Genomic DNA, 26470 nt, shown 5'->3' with positions numbered 1-26470 from the left:
ACAGCTTTTGTTGTTGGGCAAGAGCAATAAGCATATTAACATGTCATTATATAGGATGTTCTAACGTATTGACATGTAAATCCCAAATCCTAGAAAGTGGAAACAGACCAGGTGCACCAACCCCCCCTTTGTTTCCCAGAAAAGAATATTAGAGCCAGCCTGAAGGTTTGCATGGATTTTCGGCTCCCAGTAACCATGCCAAAAAAAAAAAAAAAACTTCCTAACCCTCCCTAAGCACCCTGATTAGAGTATATCAGCCACCAAGAAATCAGAGAAACCTGTTGCCTAAATTATATTAAGCCAGCTATTTTCTACACAATAAAGATTAGTGTGGGGCCCCCACATCCTCTGCTCATTCTGAGATGCTCAACACATGGATTAATTATGGGCCACACCAGGGGACTGGGGCCACTGACACCGCAGTGAAGTGGCATTAGAAATGGGTGAGGGTATTGGGTGTTGTGGGGCGGCTTTTAGATTGTATTATGAGTGAGGCGGTTCAGGACCTCGGTCACTCTTGAGTTTCAGGGTTAATGTGCATATAACTGCTCTGTTAGCATCAATGGAATATACTGTTTAACAAGGAAGGAGCAATATTTAAAGTTGTAGCCTTTGTCATCCAACATGACTCAACCCCTGACCTCAGAACTGACCGTCCACTCCCAGGTCACCCTCTGAAAAAACTGAACCGTTGATTTGAACTAAATGTATTATGTCAACAGATCTCAAATAACTGTATTAGGTTAGTTGAAAGCAAGTACTGGACTTTATTCTTGATTTTCTGCCAGCACTGACCCCCCACCCTCTGTGTCTCTCCTCATCGGCTGGCTAAATGTGTACAGATGCTGATCGGGCACAGAAGCACGGCATGGATGAGTTCATTTCAGCCAACCCCTGTAACTTCGACCACGGCTCTCTGTTTGAGCTGGTGCAGCGCCTCACTCTGGACCACAGGCTCAACGACTCCTACTCCTGCCTGGTAGGTTCTGTCCATCACAGCTGAGAGAACACACAGACCTGACTAATGACTGCCCACAAAGGTCAGGGTTGTTGGATTGCGTTTTTGCAAAGTAATAACAATTGTTGGGAATCTTTGTGGAACATGGATGTAATGTCTGTACATTAGAATACACACACACTGCACACACAGTCCAGTTGTCAACGTGGGCTGAATGAAGCATGGCATAGATTCCCTTCATACCAGAGGTAGGAGAAGTTCTCAGATCTTGTAATTCAGTAAAGGTAGAAGTACCAGATTAAAAGTAGTCAGATCAGAATCAGAATCCCTTTATTAGTCCCACAGAGGGGAAATGTGCATCGTTACAGCAGGAAAGCGCCACAGACAGCTTAGTGTTACATATATGTTAAAAAAAGTACTAGTCGTTGTGCAGATTGATCCGTTTCAGAATAATATATATGATGTGTTTTATTGTGTGTGTGTGTGTGTGTGTGTGTGTGTGTGTGTGTGTGTGTGTGTGTGTGTGTGTGTGTGTGTGTGTGTGTGTGTGTGTGTGTGTGTGTGTGTGTGTGTGTGTGTGTGTGTGTGTGTGTGTGTGTGTGTGTGTGTGTGTGTGTGTGTGTGTGTGTGTGTGTCCCACAGGGCTGGTTCAGTCCCGGTCAGGTCTTCGTCCTAGATGAGTACTGCGCTCGCTACGGCGTCCGAGGCTGCCATCGGCATCTCTGTTACCTGAGCGACCTGCTGGTGCGGGCGGAGAACGGGGCCATGATCGACCCCACCCTGCTGCACTACAGCTTCGCCTTCTGTGCCTCACATGTCCATGGGAACAGGTACACATGAGCTGTTCTTCACTGTCTCCGTGGTAACAGACTATGATGGGAACACAACTTAAGATTTTTCATTGTCAAAACTAAATGATGGAAAATAAATTACTAATGGAGTATGTGGTGATGTGATATGTGGTACAATATGTGAGCTACCTGCCCCCTCCATGATATGATTTTGAGTTTATTGATTTTTTATTCTTTTCACTTTCCGTGTTTGCATGCTCACTTGCCGTTTTTCTTTCTTTCCATTATCCCTGTAAATCCTCTTTGCCTTGATCACTTTCACAAAATGACCTTCCCTTTACCATTCCTAAAATCCTTCACTCCCACACGACCACACCTAGTCTCCGTGTGTCAGAGTTGCTCAGCTGGCCCGTCTCTGAGGCCGCGCTCCAGCTGCCCTGACCTTCCTGCTAAGAGAGAACTCAAAATCATTGAGTTCATTAAGAAAAAGGACGCCAGGTCGCCAATGTTCCCAGGAACCAAAAGGTGAGTTATCTTGTATTCTGTGAGGACAAGTCTCACTGAGGAGGAACATACGAACTGACTGGACTGACTTCTACAATAAAATCCGAGGAAGCACCTTTCTTTGGGTCATTTGTTAGCACAAGAGGCCAACGAGAGTAGTGTTGCTTGTCTGTGGTTACCAAGAAGTTCAGCAGTCTTTTGTCTGGCTGTGATATACAACTAAATAGGCACAACAGCATATTTATAAACTTGTTTTTAGAGGAACAGATCAAACGGTGTCAATTCCTGAAGGTTCTGTGGCACATGACACAGTCATCTGGCCTTGATCCAGCATGTACCATGTTATCTAAGTTCCACTATTTACATCTTGTCTAATCTGCTGTGATGTGCTCGGACATCCAATCTGTCAACATCACAGCCGGCCGTCTCCGGATGATGCGTAACGAGGAGAGACGAGGGTCACTCCGGCGCTGAGGGCAGAGGTCAGGGGGCTGGCTGTCTTTGAGCTCAGACATCAAAAAGTTATATCTCACTGCCAGAGGACAGAGTTCAGCACAGGTTATTATTCATGTTGAAAATAAATACATGTATATTTAGATCTTAATATAGATTTGACTTTTTATGAAACCCCAAAATAATGAGTCCTGTTTATCTACATACTCTGTTGGGGGGGGGGGGGGGGGGGGGGCACCACAGAGCTCTCTGCAGCAGCCCAGGGCTGACAGGCTGACATGTGTGACGGCCCAATGTCTCCGCTGCCGATGCGTGTGCCCCATTGCACACACCTCACCCAGACCCCCCCCCCCCCCCCCACACACACACACACACACACACACACACACACACACACACACACACACACACACACACACACACACACACACACGGGCACACACGGGCACACACGGGCACACACACACACACACACACACACGGGCACACACACACACACACACACACACACACACACCCCACCCCCACCCCTGCCTCCTAATAGCCTGCTGGCCTGGAGGTGTTGGTGCACCCACTTGGACTGGGTTACCGGCCGCCTGCTAAAGTGTCAGGATTTGACTTCTGTCCAGCTAAATGTCCACTCCATTTACATCCGCTGTTTGTAAGGAACTGGAAAAATAAACAAATGAAATAGCTGCTCTTTTTTTATATTTGTTTGATATGAAATCTAAATAATTAAATTAAAGCTGATATGAAACTAAAATGCATGTTTAAAATGTAGCTATATAACCGTTTCAACAGAAACAATTCAACAATGTTGCAATGTTAACAACCAGGGAGAACACTCAGCTCTGGATATGTAGATAAACTAGACTCATTATTTTGGAGTTTCATAAAAATATATAAATAAAATCTATATTTAGATCTAAATATACATGTGTTTATTTTCAACATTAAGAATAACCTGTGCTGAACTCTGTCCTCTGTCCTTTTAATCACATTTGAAAAGTAGTATTCTTAAAAGCTAAGTAGCATAAAACTGTGTTTACTTTCCTGAAATGGGTATTGCCCATTAATGGAATCTTAGATGCAACACTTTGTTAACAGATACAGTTGCAAGAAAAAGTATGTGAACCCTTTGGAATTACCTGGATTTCTGCATAAGTTGGTCATAAAATGGAGGAAGCCACTGCTGTCCAGAAAAAACATTGCTGCACGTTTGAAGTTTGCAAAAGAGCACCTGGATGTTCCACAGCACTACTGGCAAAATATTCTGTGGACAGATGAAACCAAAGTTGAGTTGTTTGGAAGGAACACACAACGCTATGTGTGGAGAAAAAAAGGCACAGCACACCAACATCAAAACCTCATCCCAACTTTGAAGTATGGTGGAGGGAGCATTATGGTTTGGGGCTGCTTTGCTGCCTCAGGGCCTGGACAGATTGCCATCATCGACGGAAAAATGAATTCTCAAGTTTATCAAGACATTTTGCTGGAGAACTTAAGGCCATCTGTCCACCAATTGAAGCTCAACAGAAGATGGGTGATGCAACAGGACAACGACCCAAAGCACAGAAGTAAATCAACAACAGAATGGCTTCAACAGAAGAAAATACGCCTTCTGGAGTGGCCCAGTCAGAGTCCTGACCTCAACCCAATTGAGATGCTGTGGCATGACCTCAAGAGAGCGATTCACACCAGACATCCCAAGAATATTGCTGAACTGAAACAGTTTTGTAAAGAGGAATGGTCCAGAATTCCTCCTGACCGTTGTGCAGGTCTGATATGCAACTATAGGAAATGTTGGTTGAGGTTATTGCTGCCAAAGGAGGGTCAACCAGTTATTAAATCCAAGGGTTCACATACTTTTTCCAACCTGCACTGTGAATGTTTACATGGTGTGTTCAATAAAAACATAAAAACATATAATTGTTTGTGTGGTTTTAGCTTAAGCAGACTGTGTTTGTCTATTGTTGTGACTTAGATGAAGATCAGAACACATTTTATGACCAATTTATGCAGAAATCCAAGTAGTTCCAAAGGGTACTTTTTCTTGCAACTGTAGATCTAAACACACACTTTTTGCAAACATGTTGAGGTACAAATATGTTAAGTGTCGGTAAGAGAGAAATCTCTACTAAGGTAAACAAGCATATACTTCACACAAATAATCATTATTTTCTGTTCCTTCTTATTTACATTTTAATTTTTGACAAATTATTACTTTCTAATTCTTGATCATGTATGAATGATAACCATATACCATAACCAATACTTTTTAATTACTTTGTCAGAAAACCAAAAGGCAGGCAGAAAGGATTCTCCTTAGAGAAATTGCAACCAGAGAATGTTTTTACATTTTATTTAGGAGTTTTCTGTCAACTGACTTAATCAGCTGATCCCATCACACCGAGATGGAAAATAAAAACGGTTCCAATGTAGAATAAATTGTGAAAATGACCCGTTAAAAGTATTATGCCAAGATTAATTTCCAGTTTTAGTAAATGTAATTCTCAGGAGATTTCTAAAGCAAACATGTTGATGAAAATCTACCTGAAGGTCTCGGAGATGTGAGGGTCCTGGCTCTCCCTCAGTCTGTCACTGATGGCTCATTTGCTTGTTGTCGTCATCGGAGCTGTGAGGTCACGAGGTCAGGCAAACATGAGGAAGCTGCCAAGAAACAATCCACGGCTGGAAGAAAAACAGGAGAGCCCTGCAGGACTTAATTAGTGTGAAATCTCCCTCTTTCATTTTCTGTCAGTGTGAGAGGTGGGATGGCTTCTTACCGGGAATATTGTTAGAATCATTTATCATCCATTTTTGTATCAGGCTATGCTTATGTTATTTCTAATGCATATGATCACCAGCAACTTGACAATAGAGAAAAGTGTGGACTTTGACATTCAAGCTACTGATTATCATTGAATACCGCAGCATTCATTTGTGTTTCATAAAGAACACCCTTTTTATGATGAGATTATTGATGACATGTTGCATTAACCTGTTATATTTTTTAAATTAACAATACAAAAATGATGACAGTCTGCGTTCTTCTTTTGGGCAGCCAGTGCCTTTATTGAAGGGACATTGTTGAAGGGGGTGACAGAGGGTGACAGAGGGGTTGACATGTATCAAACGGTCCCAGGGCCTCAGCCCCAGAACATCACCTGAGCTATACGGCACCTTTAACGCCTTCCTGTCAGAATTGTGTTATTTTAGAGAAGTGGTAATTGGAGCAGCATAAAATCTTGCTTAAAACATACTGTCTTTAATTCCTACTGTTTACGAGACCTGGAGATTGCTGATCACATTTTTCCAACTACATGATTAGAGGTGGAAATTCGCTAAGTACATTTACTCAAGTACTGTACTTAAGTAAACATTTGAGATACTTGTACCTTACCCAAGTATTTCCATGTTCTGCTACTTTAGACATTTACTCCACTACATTTCAGAGGCAAATATTATCCTTTTTATCCCACTACATTTATTGTATAGATTTATTTAATATATACTAGATACATTCTGACTTTGACAAACAATATTTAAAAATATGATTGCTTGATATATATTAAACCATCCCACATATTCTTTTAAGTAACTGAAACCATGAGAACAGAAAATTAATTGGAATTAAGACGTTTTTTGTAAAAAGATATTTCCCACTTTTTCATTGCATGGCCTCAGATCTACTTCACATAGTAAACAAGTCTCTTCACTCAGGTGTTTTTCCACAGGCCCTGAAAACTGCAGTCATTAAACTGCTCTTAAAAAAGAATAATCGAGATGCTTAAGTAATGAACAATTACAGGCCCATATCAAACCTCTCATTTCTAGCTAAAATCATTGAAAAAGTTGTTTTTCAACAGTTGAGTAATGTCTTGCATTTAAATAACTGTTTGGATGTGTTCCAGTCAGGCTTTCGACCTAAACACAGACTGTGGCAGAACTTCAGTGTTAGTATAGCAATGCTGCGTTTGACACTGTTGACCACAACATATTACTAGACCGACTAGAAAACAGGGTGGGACTTTCGGCAATAGTTCTAAATTGGTTTGAATCCCACTTAAAGGACAGAAATAACTTTGCTTCTATAGGTAAATACACATCTGAGTTGAGAAATATGACATGTGGGGTTCCTCAAGGCTCCATCTTGGGGCCTCTTCTCTTTAACATCTACATGCTACGTGTGGCGCAGTCGATAGAGCCTTGGTGTTGGGATCAGGGGGTCACAGGTTCAAACCCCAGTGCAGTCAGCATGTCGTTGTGTCCCTGGGCAAGACGCTTCTCACCAAATTGCTCCTGTGGGGAAACAGTACTGAGTATGTAAGTCGCTTTTGATAAAAGCGTCTAACAAGTGACATGTAATGTAATGCTACCACTGGCTCAGATAATGAATAACAACTAAATAAGTTACCATAGCTACATACACATTTACGTAACCATTTCACCAGGAGACTATGCTCCAATTCAAACACTGAGTAAGTGCATTGAACAAATCAATGACTGGATGTGTCAGAACTTTCTCCAATTAAACAAAGATAAAACTGAGGTAATGGTTTTTGGAGCCAAGGCAGAATGTATAAAAGTTAGCACTGAGCTTCAGTCTGCAATGTTCAAAACAAAAGATAAAGCCAGAAATCTAGGTGTAGTCATGGACTCTGATCTGAGTTTCAACAGTCACATTAAAACAGTTACTAAATCAGCTTACTATCACCTAAAGAACAAATCTAGGATTAAAAGACTAATGTCACAGCAGGATTTGGAAAAACTTGTCCATGCTTTTATCTTTAGTAGACTGGACTACTGTACTACTGTCTTCAGGGACTGGTCAGCTTTCTGTCCCCAGAGTCAGAACTAAACATGGAGAAGCAGCGTTCAGTTATTATGCTCCAAATATCTGGAACAAACTCGCAGAAACCTGCCGGTCCGCTGCAACTCTGACTACTTCCAGGCGGAAGACTTTTCTTTTTGCCTCTGCTTTTAATTGATATATTCATATCTTAAACTGCACTGTAACTTTTATTATCTTTGCTTTTTAATGCCATTTTCTTAATGTCTTTAATTTTTGTAAAGCACTTTGAATTGCCTTGTGTTGAGTCATTATTGGGGTTAAAGTGCCCTAGGTGTGCCGTTTTGGTTTCAAGACCCTGGTTCGCAGAGGACACCAAAAAAGTCCTAGAAAAGACAACTTAAACATAACTAATGTGCATTTAAAAAAAGGAGGAATAGTTTTGGCGAAAACTAAAAAGGTACAATGGGGTACAGGAATCCGTTTTGTTTTCAAGGCCCTGGTTCACAGAGGATACCAAAAAAGTCCTAGAAAGACAAGGTAAACTTAACTATGTGCATTTAAAACTAAAAAAAGAGGAATAGTTTCAGCGAAAACTAAAACGTACCATGGGGTCAGATTATAATCTTACAAAGGGGGGGTTAGTTTAGCATGAAACACTTGAAATAACTAAAGGACAAGTTAAACAAGAAAGTAGAAAGAAAGGGAGGTGATAGAAAAATAATTTCTGCTAAAAAGTGAGCAATGATTGAGAGTCAGAGCTAAACATTTCAGATGTGTGTATCTCACACTGCACTGTCACTTTTATTCATGTATCTTTGCTTTTAAATGAGTGTTTTTAAATGTAATTTTATATCATTGCTTTTAAATGAGTGTTTTTAGATATCATATTTATAATATGTTTCTTAATGCTCTTAATGTCTTTCATTATTGTAAAGCACTTTAAATTGCCTTGTGTTGAAATGTGCTGCATAAATAAACTTGCCTTGCCTTCCAGCTTCTTAGGATTTGCTGCTTTTGCTTTAAATATTTGAGTCTTTTCGGCAACAGTACTTTAACTCCTTATACTTTAAAAACATTTTCCTAATCGTACTTATATTGTTTTTATGTAGGACCGTTCTCAATGAAGTACTTTTACTTGAAATGTAGAATTTTACAGTGTGGTATTAGTACTTTTACTCAAGTTAAGCATCTGAATACTTTTTTCACCACTAAACATGATTGGTCAGACAGAGTGTGACTTTAATACCTTTCTGGAAGAAGGGTTGTGTCTACTTTAGAAGAATAAGGTTTGATGATGAGTAAATGTTGGCTATTGGTTGTTGAGGTCAAATCCAGTCTTGAGTTTACTGAGCTCCATGCAGTCATCTCCACCTCCGCCTCCTGACCCGCAGCAGCACATTCCTACAGGTGGCTGAGACACTCTGACAGTATGTCCCATGCCCAAGCAGGAAACCAGAGCGCAGTCTGGATGAGATGATTGCTGATGCTTAGCAAAGTGCAGCTCCTCCAAATCTAAAATAATCTTGTGAAGCAGTGTAGCAGATAAACCCCCCCCCACCAACTCCACACACAAAAACACACAGAGACAGTTTCTCACTGTCTGCTGAAATGACATGTCAAAGGGGGAGTGGGGGGTAGAAAGAGAGGGAGAGTGTCATGTCTCCTGCTTCTCATCATGCTGTCATGACCACCACAAGACCACTCTTCTGTCACATGCACTCTGCTCACACTCCACCCAGACCAAACCATGTCACAAGGGATAATCTCTCACACACACACACACACACACACACACACACACACACACACACACACACACACACACACACACACACACACACACACACACACACACACACACACACACACACACACACACACACACACACACACACACACACACACACACACACACACACACACACACACACACACACACAATGATAGCACATTTCAGTGAGTCGATGTCAACTTAAAGGGGTCCTCTCCTGCTGATGTTCAGGGGCTGTATTCACAAAGCATTTGATCTTACCGCTAGGAGTGCTCCTAACTCGCGCTAAAACATTTTACGTAGGAGTTTTTTCTTAAAAGTTATTCACAAAGCCGCTGAGACCTACTCATACTAAGGATAAATCACTAAGAGTGAACTAAGAGTGACGCGCCGTTGCTATGGATTACGTCGATTCTCGTGCATGAGTTTAGAAGCGGTCAGTACGGTGATTGGTTGTTCAGAGTAGGCGGTCTCGGTGTAACTCATCCGCAACATCCCACAAACGAGCCCACTAAATCACCGAAAAACAAGGAAATAGCCTAGGCTAGAAATGTATTCCTATCAAATAGTTATGGACAGTGCAGGTAGCAGAATACACGCATGATGACAAGTTTGTGCAGACCACGATAATGACGTTGTATATGCACGTTAAAGAGAGACAGCAAACAATAAAAATACGTGAATTGCATTAGATCATGACGGCAATTAAAAGCACCCTGCAAACTATTATCCAATGAGCATATTTCCAGCACTTAAACACTTTCAATAACAGCCCATACCGCCGTTAAAGTCCCCTTATCATGATGAATGAAAAAAATCTGCGTGTTGATGGAATGTACTTTCTTTTTATTGACGAACACGTCCTCATCTTTTGATGGCGCAATTATTTTTATGTGCGTCCCGTCAATAGCACCGACCACACCGGGGCATACCTGCAATTGCCATGAAGTTGGCTTTGATCCTGTATAGTTGTTGATTGTCCAAAGGAAACCGGATAAACTGTTGGATTATATGTGGTCTAGAGAGCGCGTTGATGGTTTGGTTTATGGCACGGCTAACTGATGGTTGCGATATTCCTAAATCGTCGGCATTGCAAAGTTGCATTTTAACTGTTGCTAAATATCGTAGTGTTGCCAAACATTTTATTTCCGGACTAATCGGGTTATTCCTGTTAGTCGGGGATGTTATTGCATCCCGCACTAATTCCACAACAAGTTTGATACCCTCACGATTTAGCCTATATCTCTTGATCAATTCACAGTCTTCCATTGTCTCCAAAACATTTCGTCTCGCAGCCATTTTCAGAGTCTATGTGAATAGGTCTTACTGAGTTAGGAGTCCTCTCGAGGACTTTTAAGCTCTCCTAAATTTAGGTGCTACTTTTAGGCCTAAAATACTTTGTGAATTGCTCTGAGTGAATACAATTAGGAGTCCTAAATTTAAGACTGACACGCCCATTATGTTTAGGAGTTTCTCCTAAATTCGCCAGTTAGGAGCTACTTTTAGCCCTAAGATCCTTTGTGAATACGGCCCCAGGTGTATATCAGTATGTAGTGTCTCTACTTTAAAGAGTCCTCTCCTGCTGATGTTCATATCAGTATGTAGTGTCTCTACTTTAAAGAGTCCTCTCCTGCTGATGTTCAGGGGCCATATTCACAAAGCATTTTATCTTACCGCTAGGGGTGCTCCTAACTCGCGCTAAAACATTTTACGTAGGAGTTTTTTCTTAAAAGTTATTCACAAAGCCGCTGAGACCTACTCATACTAAGGATAAATCACTAAGAGTGAACTAAGAGTGACGCACCGTTGCTATGGATTACGTCGATTCTCGTGCATTAGTTTAGAAGCGGTCAGTACGGTGATTGGTTGTTCAGAGCAGGCGGTCTCGGTGAAACTCATCCGCAACATCCCACAAACGAGCCCACTAAATCACCGAAAAACAAGGAAATAGCCTAGGCTAGAAATGTATTCCTATCAAATAGTTGTGGACAGTGCAGTTAGCAGAATACACGCATGATGACAAGTTTGTGCTGACCACGATAATGACGTTGTATATGCACGTTAAAGAGAGAGAGCAAACAATACAAATACGTAAATTGCATGAAATCAAGGAGGCAATTAAAAGTACCCTACAAACTATTATCCAATGAGCATATTTCCAGCACTTAAACACTTTCAATAACAGCCCATACCGCCGTTCAAGTCCCCCTATCATGATGAATGAAAACAATCTGCGTGTTGATGGAATGTACTTTCTTTCTATTGACGAACACATCCTCATCTTTTGATGGCGCAATTATTTGTATGTGCGTCTAGGCCTGTCGCGATAATCGATAAATGGACTTATCGTACGATAAATAAAAATGGACTCAATAACTTTTCTGAGCTCGATAAATTGCCGTTTACATAAAGATGTGACCAGCATTTTAGCCTGGAGCGCTGTGGCTGCCAGGCGCGCTGTGAGGGGCGGAGCTGACACACAGCCAGGTCAGGACACTCCGCGTGCAGCAGCGTAGCAGCCAAATTAATAATGTAGCGACAAGCGGGAGACAACGTGTGACTTACTCGCGGGGAATTTAAAGTGAAATGGAATTGGTTACAAAACCTAACTACACATCTCGATTCTCCGATGTGGCAGTATTTTGGATTCAAACCAAATCAACGAGGCGAACCTACGGACTTAAATGAACCGGGCGGTGTGTCGCATTGGTTTAAAAAAGGTAGCGACAAAAGCAGGCAATACCACGCATTTTAAACCACCTAAAACACAACCACCCCATTCCGTTTTCCCAGCTGGGAGCAAACACGGCAGCTGGAGATGGAGAGCCCCCAGCCCGACAATGCAAACATGTTGGTGTTCCTTGCTCGAAAACTTAGAAAAACAGATTTGGATATGGCCTGTTGAGGCATCTGGGTCTTTGACAGTGGACTGTACACTTGACTGTTGTTTTAAGGAGGTTTTTTTTGCTTGTGAGATAATGTGTGCTCATATTTATTTATTTATTTATTTATTTATATATATATATATATGAGAGAGAGCTCTGTTTTCCAGCCTGACTCTAATTAATGTATTGTTTTGGTTGTGTGTGATTTAATTAAATTTATTATAATTTAATTCATTTGTTTTATTTATTATATATAATTTATATATTTTAATATTATTTCACATTTCATTTGCAATGTTGAATGTTCAATAAAAAGTTATGTTTGAAAGGATGTACTTGAATTATTATTATATATTATCATTATTTCTAAAATGGTCTTAAAACGGTGCCGACAATATTATCGTTTATCGCAATAATTTCCAGAAAAATGTATCGTCCAACACAATTAATTATCGTGACAGGCCTATGTGCGTCCCGTCAATAGCACCGACCACACCGGGCATACCTGCAATTGCCATGAAGTTGGCTTTGATCCTGTGTAGTTGTTGATTGTCCAAAGGAAACCGGATAAACTGTTGGATGATATGTGGTCTAGAGAGCGCGCTGATGGTTTGGTTTATGGCACGGCTAACTGATGGTTGCGATATTCCTAAATCGTCGGCATTGCAAAGTTGCATTTTAACTGTTGCTAAATATCGTAGTGTTGCCAAACATTTTATTTCCGGACTAATAGGGTTATTCCTGTTAGTCGGGATGTTATTGCATCCCGCACTAATTCCACAACAAGTTTGATACCCTCACGATCCTATATCTCTTGATCAATTCACAGTCTTCCATTGTCTCCAAAACATTTCGTCTCGCAGCCATTTTCAGATTCTTTGTGAATAGGTCTTACTGAGTTAGGAGTCCTCTCGAGGACTTTTAAGCTCTCCTAAACTTAGGTGCTACTTTTAGGCCTAAAATACTTTGTGAATTGCTCTTAGTGAATACAATTAGGAGTCCTAAATTTAAGACTGACACGCCCATTATGTTTAGGAGTTTCTCCTAAATTCGCCAGTTAGGAACTACTTTTAGCCCTAAGATCCTTTGTGAATACGGCCCCAGGTGTATATCAGTATGTAGTGTCTCTACTTTAAAGAGTCCTCTCCTGCTGATGTTCAGGGGCCGTATTCACAAAGCATTTTATCTTACCGCTAGGAGTGCTCCTAACTCGCGCTAAAACATTTTACGTAGGAGTTTTTTCTTAAAAGTTATTCACAAAGCCGCTGAGACCTACTCATACTAAGGATAAATCACTAAGAGTGAACTAAGAGTGACGCGCCGTTGCTATGGATGACGTCGATTCTCGTGCATGAGTTTAGAAGCGGTCAGTACGGTGATTGGTTGTTCAGAGTAGGCGGTCTCAGTGAAACTCATCCGCAACATCCCACAAACGAGCCCACTAAATCACCGAAAAACAAGGAAATAGCCTAGGCTAGAAATGTATTCCTATCAAATAGTTATGGACAGTGCAGTTAGCAGAATACACGCATGATGACAAGTTTGTGCAGACCACGATAATGACGTTGTATATGCACGTTAAAGAGAGAGCAAACAATAAAAAAACGTAAATTGCATTAAATCGAGGAGGCAATTAAAAGCACCCTGCAAACTATTATATAATGAGCATATTTCCAGCACTTAAACACTTTCAATAACAGCCCATACCGCCGTTCAAGTCTCCCTATCATGATGAATGAAAACAATCTGCGTGTTGATGGAATGTACTTTCTTTCTATTGACGAACACAAACACGTCAATAGCACCGACCACACCGGGCATACCTGCATTGCCATGAAGTTGGCTTTGATCCTGTGTAGTTGTTGATTGTCCAAAGGAAACCGGATAAACTGTTGGATGATATGTGGTCTAGAGAGCGCGTTGATGGTTTGGTTTATGGCACAGCTGACTGATGGTTGCGATATTCCTAAATCGTCGGCATTGCAAAGTTGCATTTTCCCTGTTGCTAAATATCGTAGTGTTGCCAAAAATTTTATTTCCGGACTAATCGGGTTATTCCTGTTAGTCGGGGATGTTATTGCATCCCGCACTAATTCCACAACAAGTTTTATACCCTCACGATTTAGCCTATATCTCTTGATCAATTCACAGTCTTCCATTGTCCCCAAAACATTTCGTCTCTCAGCCATTTTCAGATTCTTTGTGAATAGGTCTTACTGAGTTAGGAGTCCTCTCGAGGACTTTTAAGCTCTCCCAGACTTAGGTGCTACTTTTAGGCCTAAAATACTTTGTGAATTGCTCTTAGTGAATAAAATTAGGAGTCCTAAATTTAAGACTGACACGCCCATTATGCTTAGGAGTTTCTCCTAAATTCGCCAGTTAGGAGCTACTTTTAGCCCTAAAATCCTTTGTGAATACGGCCCCTGGTGTATATCAGTATGTAGTGTCTCTACTTTAAAGAGTCCTCTCCTGCTGATGTTCAGGTGTATATCAGTATGTAGTGTCTCTACTTTAAAGAGTCCTCTCCTGCTGATGTTCAGGGGCCGTATTCACAAAGCATTTTTATCTTACCGCTAGGAGTGCTCCTAACTCGCGCTAAAACATTTTACGTAGGAGTTTTTTCTTAAAAGTTATTCACAAAGCCGCTGAGACCTACTCATACTAAGGATAAATCACTAAGCGTGAACTAAGAGTAACGCGCTGTTGCTATGGATTACGTCGATTCTCGTGCATGAGTTTAGAAGCGGTCAGTACGGTGATTGGTTGTTCAGAGCAGGCGGTCTCGGTGAAACTCATCCGCAACATCCCACAAACGAGCCCACTAAATCACCGAAAAACAAGGAAATAGCCTAGGCTAGAAATGTATTCCTATCAAATAGTTATGGACAGTGCAGTTAGCAGAATACACGCATGATGACAAGTTTGTGCAGACCACGATAATGACGTTGTATATGCACGTTAAGGAGAGACAGCAAACAATAAAAATACGTAAATTGCATTAAATCAAGGAGGCAATTAAAAGCACCCTGCAAACTATTATCCAATGAGCATATTTCCAGCACTTAAACACTTTCTATAACAGCCCATACCGCCGTTCAAGTCCCCCTATCATGATGAATGAAAACAATCTGCGTGTTGATGGAATGTACTTTCTTTCTATTGACGAACACGTCCTCATCTTTTGATGGCGCAATTATTTTTATGTGCGTCCCGTCAATAGCACCGACCACACTGGGCATACCTGCAATTGCCATGAAGTTGGCTTTGATCCTGTGTAGTTGTAGATTGTCCAAAGGAAACCGGATAAACTGTTGGATGATATGTGGTCTAGAGAGCGCGTTGATGGTTTGGTTTATGGCACGGCTGACTGATGGTTGCGATATTCGTAAATTGTCTGCATTGCAAAGTTGCATTTTCCCTGTTGCTAAATATCGTAGTGTTGCCAAACATTTTATTTCCGGACTAATCGGGTTATTCCTGTTAGTCGGGGATGTTATTGCATCCCGCACTAATTCCACAACAAGTTTGATACCCTCACGATTTAGCCTATATCTCTTGATCAATTCACAGTCTTCCATTGTCTCCAAAACATTTCGTCTCGCAGCCATTTTCAGATTCTTTGTGAATAGGTCTTACTGAGTTAGGAGTCCTCTCGAGGACTTTTAAGCTCTCCTAAACTTAGGTGCTACTTTTAGGCCTAAAATACTTTGTGAATTGCTCTTAGTGAATAAAATTAGGAGTCCTAAATTTAAGACTGACACGCCCATTATGTTTAGGAGTTTCTCCTAAATTCGCCAGTTAGGAGCTACTTTTAGCCCTAAGATCCTTTGTGAATACGGCCCCAGGAGTATATCAGTATGTAGTGTCTCTACTTTAAAGAGTCCTCTCCTGCTGATGTTCAGGTTGTCACGATTCTCATGTTATGTCACGTTTATAGATTTGTAGGTTTGGGTGTTTTTGCTGTTTTCCATGTCATGTTTTCCTCCTGTTTATTGTCGGGTCCTTTTCCCCTGTGTTTTCCTCTTGTCATTAGTTTCCCTGGTGTGTCTAATTGTCTGATTATGTTCTTCTTCTTCTTCTTCTTCTTTTCTTTAATGGCGAATCGCTTCCACTTGGAGCATATATCGCCACCTACTGTTCAGTTATTAAATGTTCATACTAAATCCTTGTCCTCAGACCAGTGTTTTTGAGGAATTTGAAGATCAGCTTGTTTGCTTCATTTCTTGATTTACTTTCAAATATTGCCTTGAAATCCATGTCCTTGATGTTGAGTTGTTCCAGTGCAGTTTTCAGAATGAATCTTTGTCTGTTATAATCCGGGCAGCTAAAAAATACATGATGTATTGTCTCTGGTTGTTGGCAACCATCACAATTGCCATTTGGATGTTTTCCAATCAGATGCAGTGATGAGTTTAGTCCAGAGTGTCCCAATTTTATCCTGCTGTTGATGCTCTACTCTCTTCTACTACTCCCCCAAGTGCTTCCTGTTCCTACTTCCCTTTGTATCTGATATAAATGTCTTCCTTTGGTGTTACTGTCCCATAGTTTTTGCCATTGTTGCTTGATAAACACTTTAGTAAAAGATTTGACTTCTGCTCTACTGATGGGTACCATAATATCAATCTGGTTTGCTTTCAAACCACATTTTGCCAGTTGGTCTACTACTTCATTCCCTCTAATGCCCACATGCGCTGGAACCCACACAAATTGAACAACAATTCCCAGATGAACTAACCTAAACATGCTTTGTAAAATGTCATGTAAAATATCCTGACGACATTCTGAAGAGAAGTTGTTTATACTCTCCAGAGCTGCACTGGAGTCAGAGCAAATGACCACTCGCATTGGCTGTATTTCCTCTACCGACTGAAGTGCTAGAGAGATAGCCATCATCTCTACTGTATATACTGCAATGTGATCACTTGTACGCTTTCCCACTTTGACTTTTAACTCAGGAACATAAAATGCACAACTCGTTAGACCATTTTCTGGATTTTTGGATCCATCAGTAAATATTTTTATAAAGTGCCCATATTGTTCATGTAGAACAGTGTTCACATAAGCCTGTACATTGAATTTGTTTTTCATTGAATGTACCCGTTTCAATAGTGATAAATCTACTATAGGTTGAGGTAGCAACCATGGTGGAACAGCTGATAACAACACCGTCGGACTAATATTCCATTCCTTAACTTTGAATTCCTTACATATTTCCGAAACACAAAAACAAAAACTTTCTTTTTTTATTTTGTTACTTTCCCAACTTGTTTGTACAGTTTGTTTAGTAGGGTGAGTATCTTTATGACCCTGTAGATTTTCCCAGTAATTAACAATTAACTGCTTTCTCCTCAAAGAAATAGGTACTTCTCCAACCTCTACCTGAAGTGCCGACACTGGTGTAGATCTTACTGCCCCACAGCATATCCTTAGTGCTTGTGCCTGGACTCTATCTCATTTTTGAAGAGAAGAGTATGCAGCTGACCCATACACTATTAGTCCGTATTCTATGGCTGATCTAATTAAGGCCGTGTCTACGTTCCTCAAAGCAGCTTTATCAGCCCCCCACTTAGTGCCTGCCAAGCACCTCATAACATTTAAAACCCTTTTACATTTATCTAAGACTTTATCAATGTGAGTACTCCATGTGACTCTCTCGTCCAACCATATTCCCAGAAATTAAAAATTTCTTCACTTTCTTTAGATCTTGTCCATAAAGTTTTAACCTAACCTCCTCACCTATCCTTTTCCTCGTAAAAAATAAAGTTTCAGTTTTTTCCACCGACAATCTAAACCCCCATGTCAGAGACCAGCTTTCAATTTCCCTAATGGCTTCCTGAATCTTAGCTACAATATATTTTACATTTCTGCCCTTTTTCCAAATAGCTCCATCATCTGCAAAAAGTGACTTACCAATATCAGATCCTACTTGTGTATATATATCATTGATCATGATAGAAAATAAAAGAGGACTGATGACACTCCCCTGCGGGGTTCCATTTTCAACTTCATGCCTTCGAGAATATGACTTGCCAACTAGGACTCTGATGGTACGGCCAAACAAAAAATCCATAATCCAATTATATACATTACCTCCCAGACCCATTATGTCCAGTTTTATTAATAATCCTTCCTTCCACATCATATCGTAAGCTTTTTCCACATCAAAGAATACAGCTACAACACACTCCTTGTTCGCTTGGGCTTTCCTGACTTCAGACTCCAGGCACAGCAGTGGATCTAAAGTACTTCGCCCTCTTCTAAACCCACTCTGATAAGGAGTCATTAGTTCATTTTTCTCAATGTAGTATGTTAGCCTTTCTGTTATCATTCTTTCCATAACTTTACACAAGTGTGATGTCAGAGCTATAGGTCTATAACTGCCTGGACTGGTTGGATCTTTCCCAGGTTTCCTAATAGGAATAATGACTGACTCTTTCCATATTATTGGCAGCTTCCCTTTCTCCCAGATCTTATTGTACATCTCCAGCAGCTTTCCTAAGGCAAAATCACTTAATTTTGTCAACATTATATAACATACATTATCTTTCCCAGGAGCAGTCATTTTACACTTACTTAATGCTCTTCTCAACTCTTGAATAGAGAAAGGTATATTTACAACACTCTGCGACGAATGTCTTTCTTCATATACATTAGGATGCTCATCTAACACTTCCTGCCTCCTGATCTTACCTTCTTCTGTCAAATTTTCCGAAGAATGAACTTTGACAACATTTTCAGCTAGAATTTCTGCCTTCTCCAAAGCACCAGTGGCAACTTCCCCTCCAATCTCTAATACTGGCAGGTTACTCTGATGTCTTATTGCCCTCATCTTCTTAATCATTCCCCATACTTTATCTAATGGTGTAGTTCTCCCAATACTTGAACAGAATCCTCTCCAACACTCACTTTTTGCTCTTTTAACAATGTTCCTTACCTGAGCCTGTGCCTTTTATATTCTAATAAATTATGTAATGAATGTGTCTTTCTTAGCTTTCCAAACAGCCTGATTTTGTTTCGGATTGCATCATTACAGTCTTTGTTCCACCACGGTACCATCTTAACACATTTACCAAGTTTCCCAGTTTTATTCCCAATAGTTTGATTAGCGCTTTTAACTATATTTGAAGTAAATTGCTCATTTATTTCATCAATACTTTCTGCCATATCAATCTGATCCAATTCATTATCGCACAATTTAGCAAACATCTCCCAATTTGCTTTAGAAAAAGTCCATCTCATGATACCGTCTAGCTCAACCACATGATTTATATCAAACTTGATTATAATCGGAAGATGATCACTCCCAATACTGTTATTTGTCAATACTTCCCAACTGCTACCAGAAGCGAATTCACTTGTTACAAGAGTTAGGTCGATCGCAGACTCTGTTCCATCTCTAAAATTGATCCTTGTACCTTGCCCATTATTTAAACAAACTAATTCCTTTGCCTCCATTAAATCCTCCACCACCTGTCCGTTGTAATCTGTTGATCTCCCTCCCCACATTGTATTATGTGCATTAAAATCACCACACCATATTATTTCATTTCCTTGGCAAAGACTGTCTAATTCCTCTATTCTGAGTTTATTACATGGATTATAAAAATTCAGGACACTAATTTTCCTTTTATTAATCCAAACTTCTACACCCACTATTTCTAAATCATGACTGTTCTTAAAAGTTAGCTTACTATAAGACATGACTTCCCTGATAAAGATTGCACATCCCCCTCCCTGGCCATCATTTCTATCTTGTCTTATAGCAGTATATCCCCCAATTATGAAGTCCAAATGAGTCTTCAGCCATGTTTCTTGAATACAAATAACGTCTGTTTTTTCTTTTAACTGATATATATAGGTCTTGAATTCTTGTCCATTTGCAATAAGGCTTCTAGCATTCCATTGCAGAATGAGAAAAACCATTCATCTACTCAATCTGTGAATCATCATTATTGGTGGCTAGCATTTCATGTATCATTTCAACGGTTATATCCTTTATCCCCAAAAATTCACCTGCTGCCTCCACTATTGTTTTCAGTCTTGACCTCTTTTTTGTCTGTTGTAACGCAACATTCACCACTTTTCCAATAAAGGCCACAAACTTCTACTTATTAACAATCAATGCATCCTCTCCTATCACACACTTATGTGAACACTTTGTGGGGCTTTCCTTTGCCTGTGGGAGTTTGGGAAAATCTTTTGAAGAGAACATACTTGATGCTACTTGGGATTTCCTAGCTATGTTTAGTGAAACCTTTTCTGTTGCTTCAGCATATGAGACTTTATTTTGCACTTTGTATCTCTGCACCTCCTTGGCCTTTTTCTGCACTTCACAGCCCTGATACGCAGCACTATGTTCCCCACCACAGTTACAACATTTCACCTTAGCACCTGCAGTACAACTACCATATTCATGTTCCCCCGCACATGTTGGACACCTGGGCTTAGTTGCTTTGCACTTGTCTGCCACATGCCCAAACCTTTGGCACTTAAAGCACCGCAGAGGTTTAGGGATGAATTCTCTTACTGGAAAGCTCATGCAACCGATCATTATCTTCTGTTGCATTGTCTCTTCAAACTGAAGAAGAACAGACAAACTATCCACTATCTTACCTTGATACCTAGTAGGAAGACGCTTTACTACACTCACTTTCCCCCCTTTAATTTCCTTCTTGAGTTCTTCTATGCCTATTTCTATGGGAAATCCACTGATAACTCCAAGTATTTTCCGATTTGCTCCAGGAACATGGCATTTAATTCGAACTTCATTCAGGGTCTTCATTTTCAGTCACTTTTCCTGTTGTCTTGCATTAATCAACTCAACCAACATCCGTCCTTTGCTCAGAAATCTTGCTTGTTTTATCGATCCAATTTCTTTGTGAATTGCTTTAGTCAGGGCCACTGGATGTAGCTTAGCTGCGGATTGCTCACCAAACTCCACAATCACTTTCCACTCTTCATTCTCAATCCTTTTCTTTACTTTCTTCAATTCATTCTGTGAATCAGATTCACTAAGACTGTCACTTGACCTGTCTATCTTCTTTCTTGAAGTCTTTTTCCTTACTTCATTCCATCCTCCTTCAGATGCACTTTCCATATCCTCCTCTCCAGGACTCAAAGAAGCCATTCCACCAGCTGCTCTCAATCTCGCACTCACTTCAACGTTCACTCCTATCTCCGTCTACTCAGTCTCAGCACGTGTGTCCGCTGCTCCAACCCAACTCTCCCGACGTGACCGCCGAGCCTCACCAAGAGCCTGATTATGTTCATCTGGGCCCCTGTGTTTTCTCCTCCCTCCTCACCTGTGTCTTGTTGTGTGATTGAGTCTTGTGTGTATTTAAGTTCTGGGTTGTCTGTCTGTCTTGGTCGGTTCGTCTTGTTCCCTGACTAGTTCTGCGGTGAGTGTTCTGTTTTGTCATTGTATATATATATATCATAGCCTTGAAATAAAGGAAGTTTCAGTTTAAATCTGCATTTGGGTCCTGCTTGTTTCACAAACCGTGACACAGGTGTATATCAGTATGTAGTGTCTCTACTTTAAAGAGTCCTCTCCTGCTGATGTTCAGGTGTATATCAGTATGTAGTGTCTCTACTTTAAAGAGTCCTCTCCTGCTGATGTTCAGGTGTATATCAGTATGTAGTGTCTCTACTTTAAAGAGTCCTCTCCTGCTGATGTTCATATCAGTATGTAGTGTCTCTACTTTAAAGAGTCCTCTCCTGCTGATGTTCAGGTGTATATCAGTATGTGGTGTCTCTACTTTAAAGAGTCCTCTCCTGCTGATGTTCAGGTGTATATCAGTATGTAGTGTCTCTACTTTAAAAAGTCCTCTCCTACTGATGTTCAGGTGTATATCAGTATGTAGTGTCTCTACTTTAAAAAGTCCTCTCCTACTGATGTTCAGGTGTATATCAGTATGTAGTGTCTCTACTTTAAAGATTCCTCCCCTGCTGATGTTCTGGTGTATATCAGTATGTAGCATCTCTACTTTAAAGAGTCCTCTCCTGCTGATGTTCAGGCGTATATCAGTATGTAGTGCAGGGTAGGAATTTCACGGCGGCCATGACGGCCCCTCGGTCTGGCTGTGATGCCCCGAAAATAATTGTATGTTGCTTTAAAGGCGTCAGAACAGTGGTCTGGTCTCTGAACTGCATTATGCTTCGTTCACACCGGACGCGATGCGAATATCGCTCGAGTTTCAACTTGGCTGTCAGCTGTGTTTACTCCTGTCATTCATTCATTTGCAACAGGACGCACATGAAAATGTTTTCCTCACTCTCGAAAGAATATCTCCGCAACGGAGCGAGATAACGTTTCACTTTCAACTGCACGATATAGCCTAGCGGCATAGCTTCCTCATGTATTTATCCGCTTGTTTGTACCATTTTCAGGCGCTTTGTAATCTATTCTAGAAAAACGATTTTTTTGTATGTGGTGTATGAACAAATGATGGATGTGTTTTATGAACATTTATCAATGTTGGAAGTAGATTTAGATGGTTTAGGAGTTGAATAAAGAATGTAAATCTAGGAGTTGAATAAAGACTGTAAATCTAATTATGCATCCCATTATGTGTTGTGTGAAGTCTGTTGACGATTCAGAGGCTGTTGTTTCGGCTGCGTGATGGGAATAATATGTCACACAGACATTCAGGGTTCTCGACAATTTGATGCCCTAGGCGAGATTTTTTCTGGCACTTTGAGCACACATTACTAGAGACTAGATCTAGGGTGTACAACTCTAAAACACCCATATGAAAAAGATTGGTTTACATTTTAATAATCAAATAAGTATGTGAACATATCCAATAACCTACCATAGCCAATAACAAATACATGTAACTTGTTTTATTTTTGTTGTTAATTAATATCTTATTTTACCTAGTTACAATATTTTTGGTTTACTGTCCTATAGTATACATTTAAATGATTTCAAACCTGTTTATCCCAATATAAAGGAGTGCCTTGGAAATATTTGTTTACATACACTGTGATCAAACCGTTTGACACCCACTGAGATATTTTAGACTAAAGTGAACTATCTAAACACTGTGACAGGTTTCTTACACCTTTTCCAAAGTCAAATTCAAGCACTTTTCAAGCATTTTAAAGGTGCATTTTCAAGTTTTTCAAGCAGCGTACAGCTGTTGTAAATTACATATTTATATGCACATACTTATACTCAAATGATTATTTCCCTACCTCACATTAAATCAGATGTTCTTTATGCTATAAACAACCAAATGTGTGTTTCGTAATAGCATTCTACATAAGGATGAAAAATTAAAGATAAGAAAACAAAGTTTAATATTGTAAAATGAGTGACCCATATCATATATAGTAGACTGGGCATCCCATATAACCTGGCTGAGCCAATATAAAACAATCAGCCAACTAACTTTTCAATAAATTCTTTATTAACATTTTTGAGGTCCTTTTAGGGTGGCAGTAAACATACGGCTCTCCAAGGTTAGGACAAAACCATTGAAACACAAAGCTGATATAAAAAAAAGCGTGTGCAGAGATCCTCTTTCTGTGTAAGAGTTTTGGAGGTTTCCAGGGAATTTTTTCAGAATATGAAACTTTTATTGCCAAAATCTCCTGATAAATACATGTTTGAAGCTTGTAAATGGAAGATGACAGCTCTCCCTTGCACTAATGCTTTTACGTAGTGATGCTCCCCCCTCCCTCCCGCTGACATTATGAATGTATGGCGTATAGTAATCATAGATAACACGGCAGGGTCCGTTACAGTTTGTTTTCATCTGATTTCAAATAAACAAAGTCTTGGCTTTCAGAATATTAAACTTGTTTCGGCAAATTCCGATGATAAATACAACTTTGAAGCTTGTAACGGCATAATTACAAGCGGAGAACGGAGTAACTTTACGTCAAAGCAGGCATAACAACATCCGGTGTTTCTCGTGAGTGTTTTCCCCGGGAAACTAACACAATACACACAAACGCAAAAATACACAAACACACACACACTCGCGAGCTTCCCCCAGACCAGTAATACAAACGAAAATATGTTTCCTCCGTTAGAAAGCTAGGAATATCCTCTTTCCAACAGTGTATAACTCAAAATGTGTCTTCGGGTCAACGTGACTGATTTCGATGGAGCAAGTTTAGGCACGAAAAATACTACCAGTAGAAATACATTGCTTTTATGTGCTTCATCCTCTGAAAACCACAGGATGGCGACTGTCGCACATACTGACATAGGTACGCTCCTTTTTATTATTGTCACCTACATAAGCAATTATCCCACATCGAGTTCGCTAACGTTACTAGCTTAAACAAACGTAACATGCAACGTTAGCCTAATCCAAAATGCTCTACTACGGCTTACCTTTCATATGGCTCGTCAGCGCAGACTCTCCCATCGCGAATAATTGAAATTCTTTGTGGCAAACTGTGCAGAAGGCGAATCGTTGGGTTGATCCTCGTTTTAGCCACAGCTTGTATTTCTTTTCGGATAGCCAACGCTCGTTAAAACAGCAACCTCCTGGCATACTGTCATTCTCTCATTAGAATGCCCAGGTCAAACAAAATAAAACACTTGCAGGTCGCGCGCATAGCACGGGAAGGCCGGAGCGGAGCTGTTTTATGTAGAAGCGAAGCAACTAAGCTCGCTCCAACTTCTTTATTTTCTTTTAATCTAAAAAGCGAACTTTTCAGTCAGTCAGCAATTTATTGTAAAAGTAAAGCATTTACAATTTCAAGCACTTTATCTCAAATCCAAGCACCATTCCCAAAATTCAAGCACTTTTCAAGTCATGAAAACACCTCGTAAAAAATCAAGCATTTTCAAGGATTTCAAGCACCCGTACGAACCCTGCTGTGAGTCTTTTACCTCACTGAGCCTCTCAGTCTGACAGGAGAGCTCTCCTCCACCCTGGTTGTAGAAACATCTTCTTCTTATATCCATTACCGCAGCTAGCACCAGATGCTAATAACAACAGCGCCAGGACCGGTGCGCCCTCTCTCTCTCCCTCGCTCGCTCCCACGCTCACTCGCACTTTGGCTGTGAGCTGCGGGCACCTGATAAGCCAACATCCCCAATTTTCATCACTTACAGCGCCCATCGTACATGGGCTGGGGGGAAAAGGGTGTTACATTTACTTAATTATGAATGTTATTACATCAAGGCCGAAAAATTAGGATGAGCACCAACGGTCAAAAATGTTTTTTTCCCTCCCAGAGCTACCAGCGCAGCGCCCGCCCCCAGATCTGGCGCACTAGGCGAATATCTATAACGCCAATGCTAAGGACCAGCCCTGCAGACATTAGTGTCTTCGAAATGTGCACTTTTTAAGGACAATAAAAACTGGAAGGAAATGGATAAGACATTGAGACTGTAAAAGAAAGTGTATTTATTATACACACACACACACACACACACACACACACACACACACACACACTTCTGCATTTCAAAGTATTGCTCGTTCATACAGTGTGGACGGAGCATATACAACGTTAGCTTAGCCTGATTAGCTTAAATTGTGTCTGGTTTTGATTGCTTTCTGTGGAACCTGTCTATTGACTTTTCATACAGGTCAATTTCTTGGTTTATATTGTCAGATTATTAGATGAACTTTGCCCATTCTTGGTCTTCACTGCTAATGTGAAAGCACACTGAGTTAAGTGCTAACATCCAGCCAAAGACTGTGAAAAACTAAATTCAGGTCTTGGTCCTGGACTAACCCTAACCCCAGGGTGCTGAGACCTGGCTGTCGAGCTATTTTCAGTCTGACACTGGCCTGTTGTTTTCCCAAATCTGAGAACATTGGGAGAGGTATAAATAACGTGTAAACCAACATGTATTTGAAACAGTGAGTTCCAAAAATATACACACACTTTACATTAATTCAAAGTCTCTCATGTCAGTTTGCTCCGGCACCAGTAACACCTCGTGTTTCTTGTACCTGCTGATGTCTTTCAGGCCTGATGGTATAGGCACAGTGACCATAGAAGAGAAGGAGCACTTTGAGGAGATCAAAGAGAGGCTACGGGTTCTTCTGGAGAACCAGATAACACACTTCAGGTAGGATCCGTGTTCAGCAACCATGTGCTGATCTCATGTCAATCTATTCTGCTGAGGGTTCACATGAAAGTCCAATCCGTCTCTCCATAGGTACTGCTTTCCATTTGGTCGGCCAGAAGGGGCGCTGAAAGCAACTCTGTCCTTGCTTGAAAGGGTAAGTTATTTTTACTGATGGATGGCCGTATTTTTCCAAAGAGTCGAAACATCACACAATGAGGCCATACAATACACCATTTAGCCAATTTAGACGTGAATCAATTAAATTC

The 26470-nt window shown here is 40.5% G+C and overlaps 1 protein-coding gene across 6 annotated transcripts in view; it reads left to right on the top strand.

Moving 5' to 3' along the window:
* The window catches only part of LOC307039968 (calcium-dependent secretion activator 1), a 202621-nt gene that overhangs the window by 110386 nt on the left and 65765 nt on the right, over window positions 1-26470 (top strand). For all 6 annotated transcript variants that reach the window (XR_013808378.1, XM_079682440.1, XM_079682441.1 and 3 more), the window contains 4 exons: window positions 843-979; window positions 1601-1788; window positions 26103-26204; window positions 26295-26358. Coding sequence is in view for 5 of the 6 variants with exons in the window: in XM_079682440.1 (XP_079538566.1) it covers window positions 843-979; window positions 1601-1788; window positions 26103-26204; window positions 26295-26358 (491 nt within the window). In the remaining variant the exon portion in view is untranslated. The remainder of the gene's footprint in view (window positions 1-842; window positions 980-1600; window positions 1789-26102; window positions 26205-26294; window positions 26359-26470) is intronic.

Source organism: Notothenia rossii (assembly GCF_949606895.1).
Source record: "Notothenia rossii genome assembly, chromosome: 5".
Taxonomy (NCBI): Eukaryota; Metazoa; Chordata; class Actinopteri; order Perciformes; family Nototheniidae; genus Notothenia; species Notothenia rossii.
Note: the sequence above shows the minus strand (reverse complement) of the source record. Positions and strands in the feature narration are given on the sequence as shown.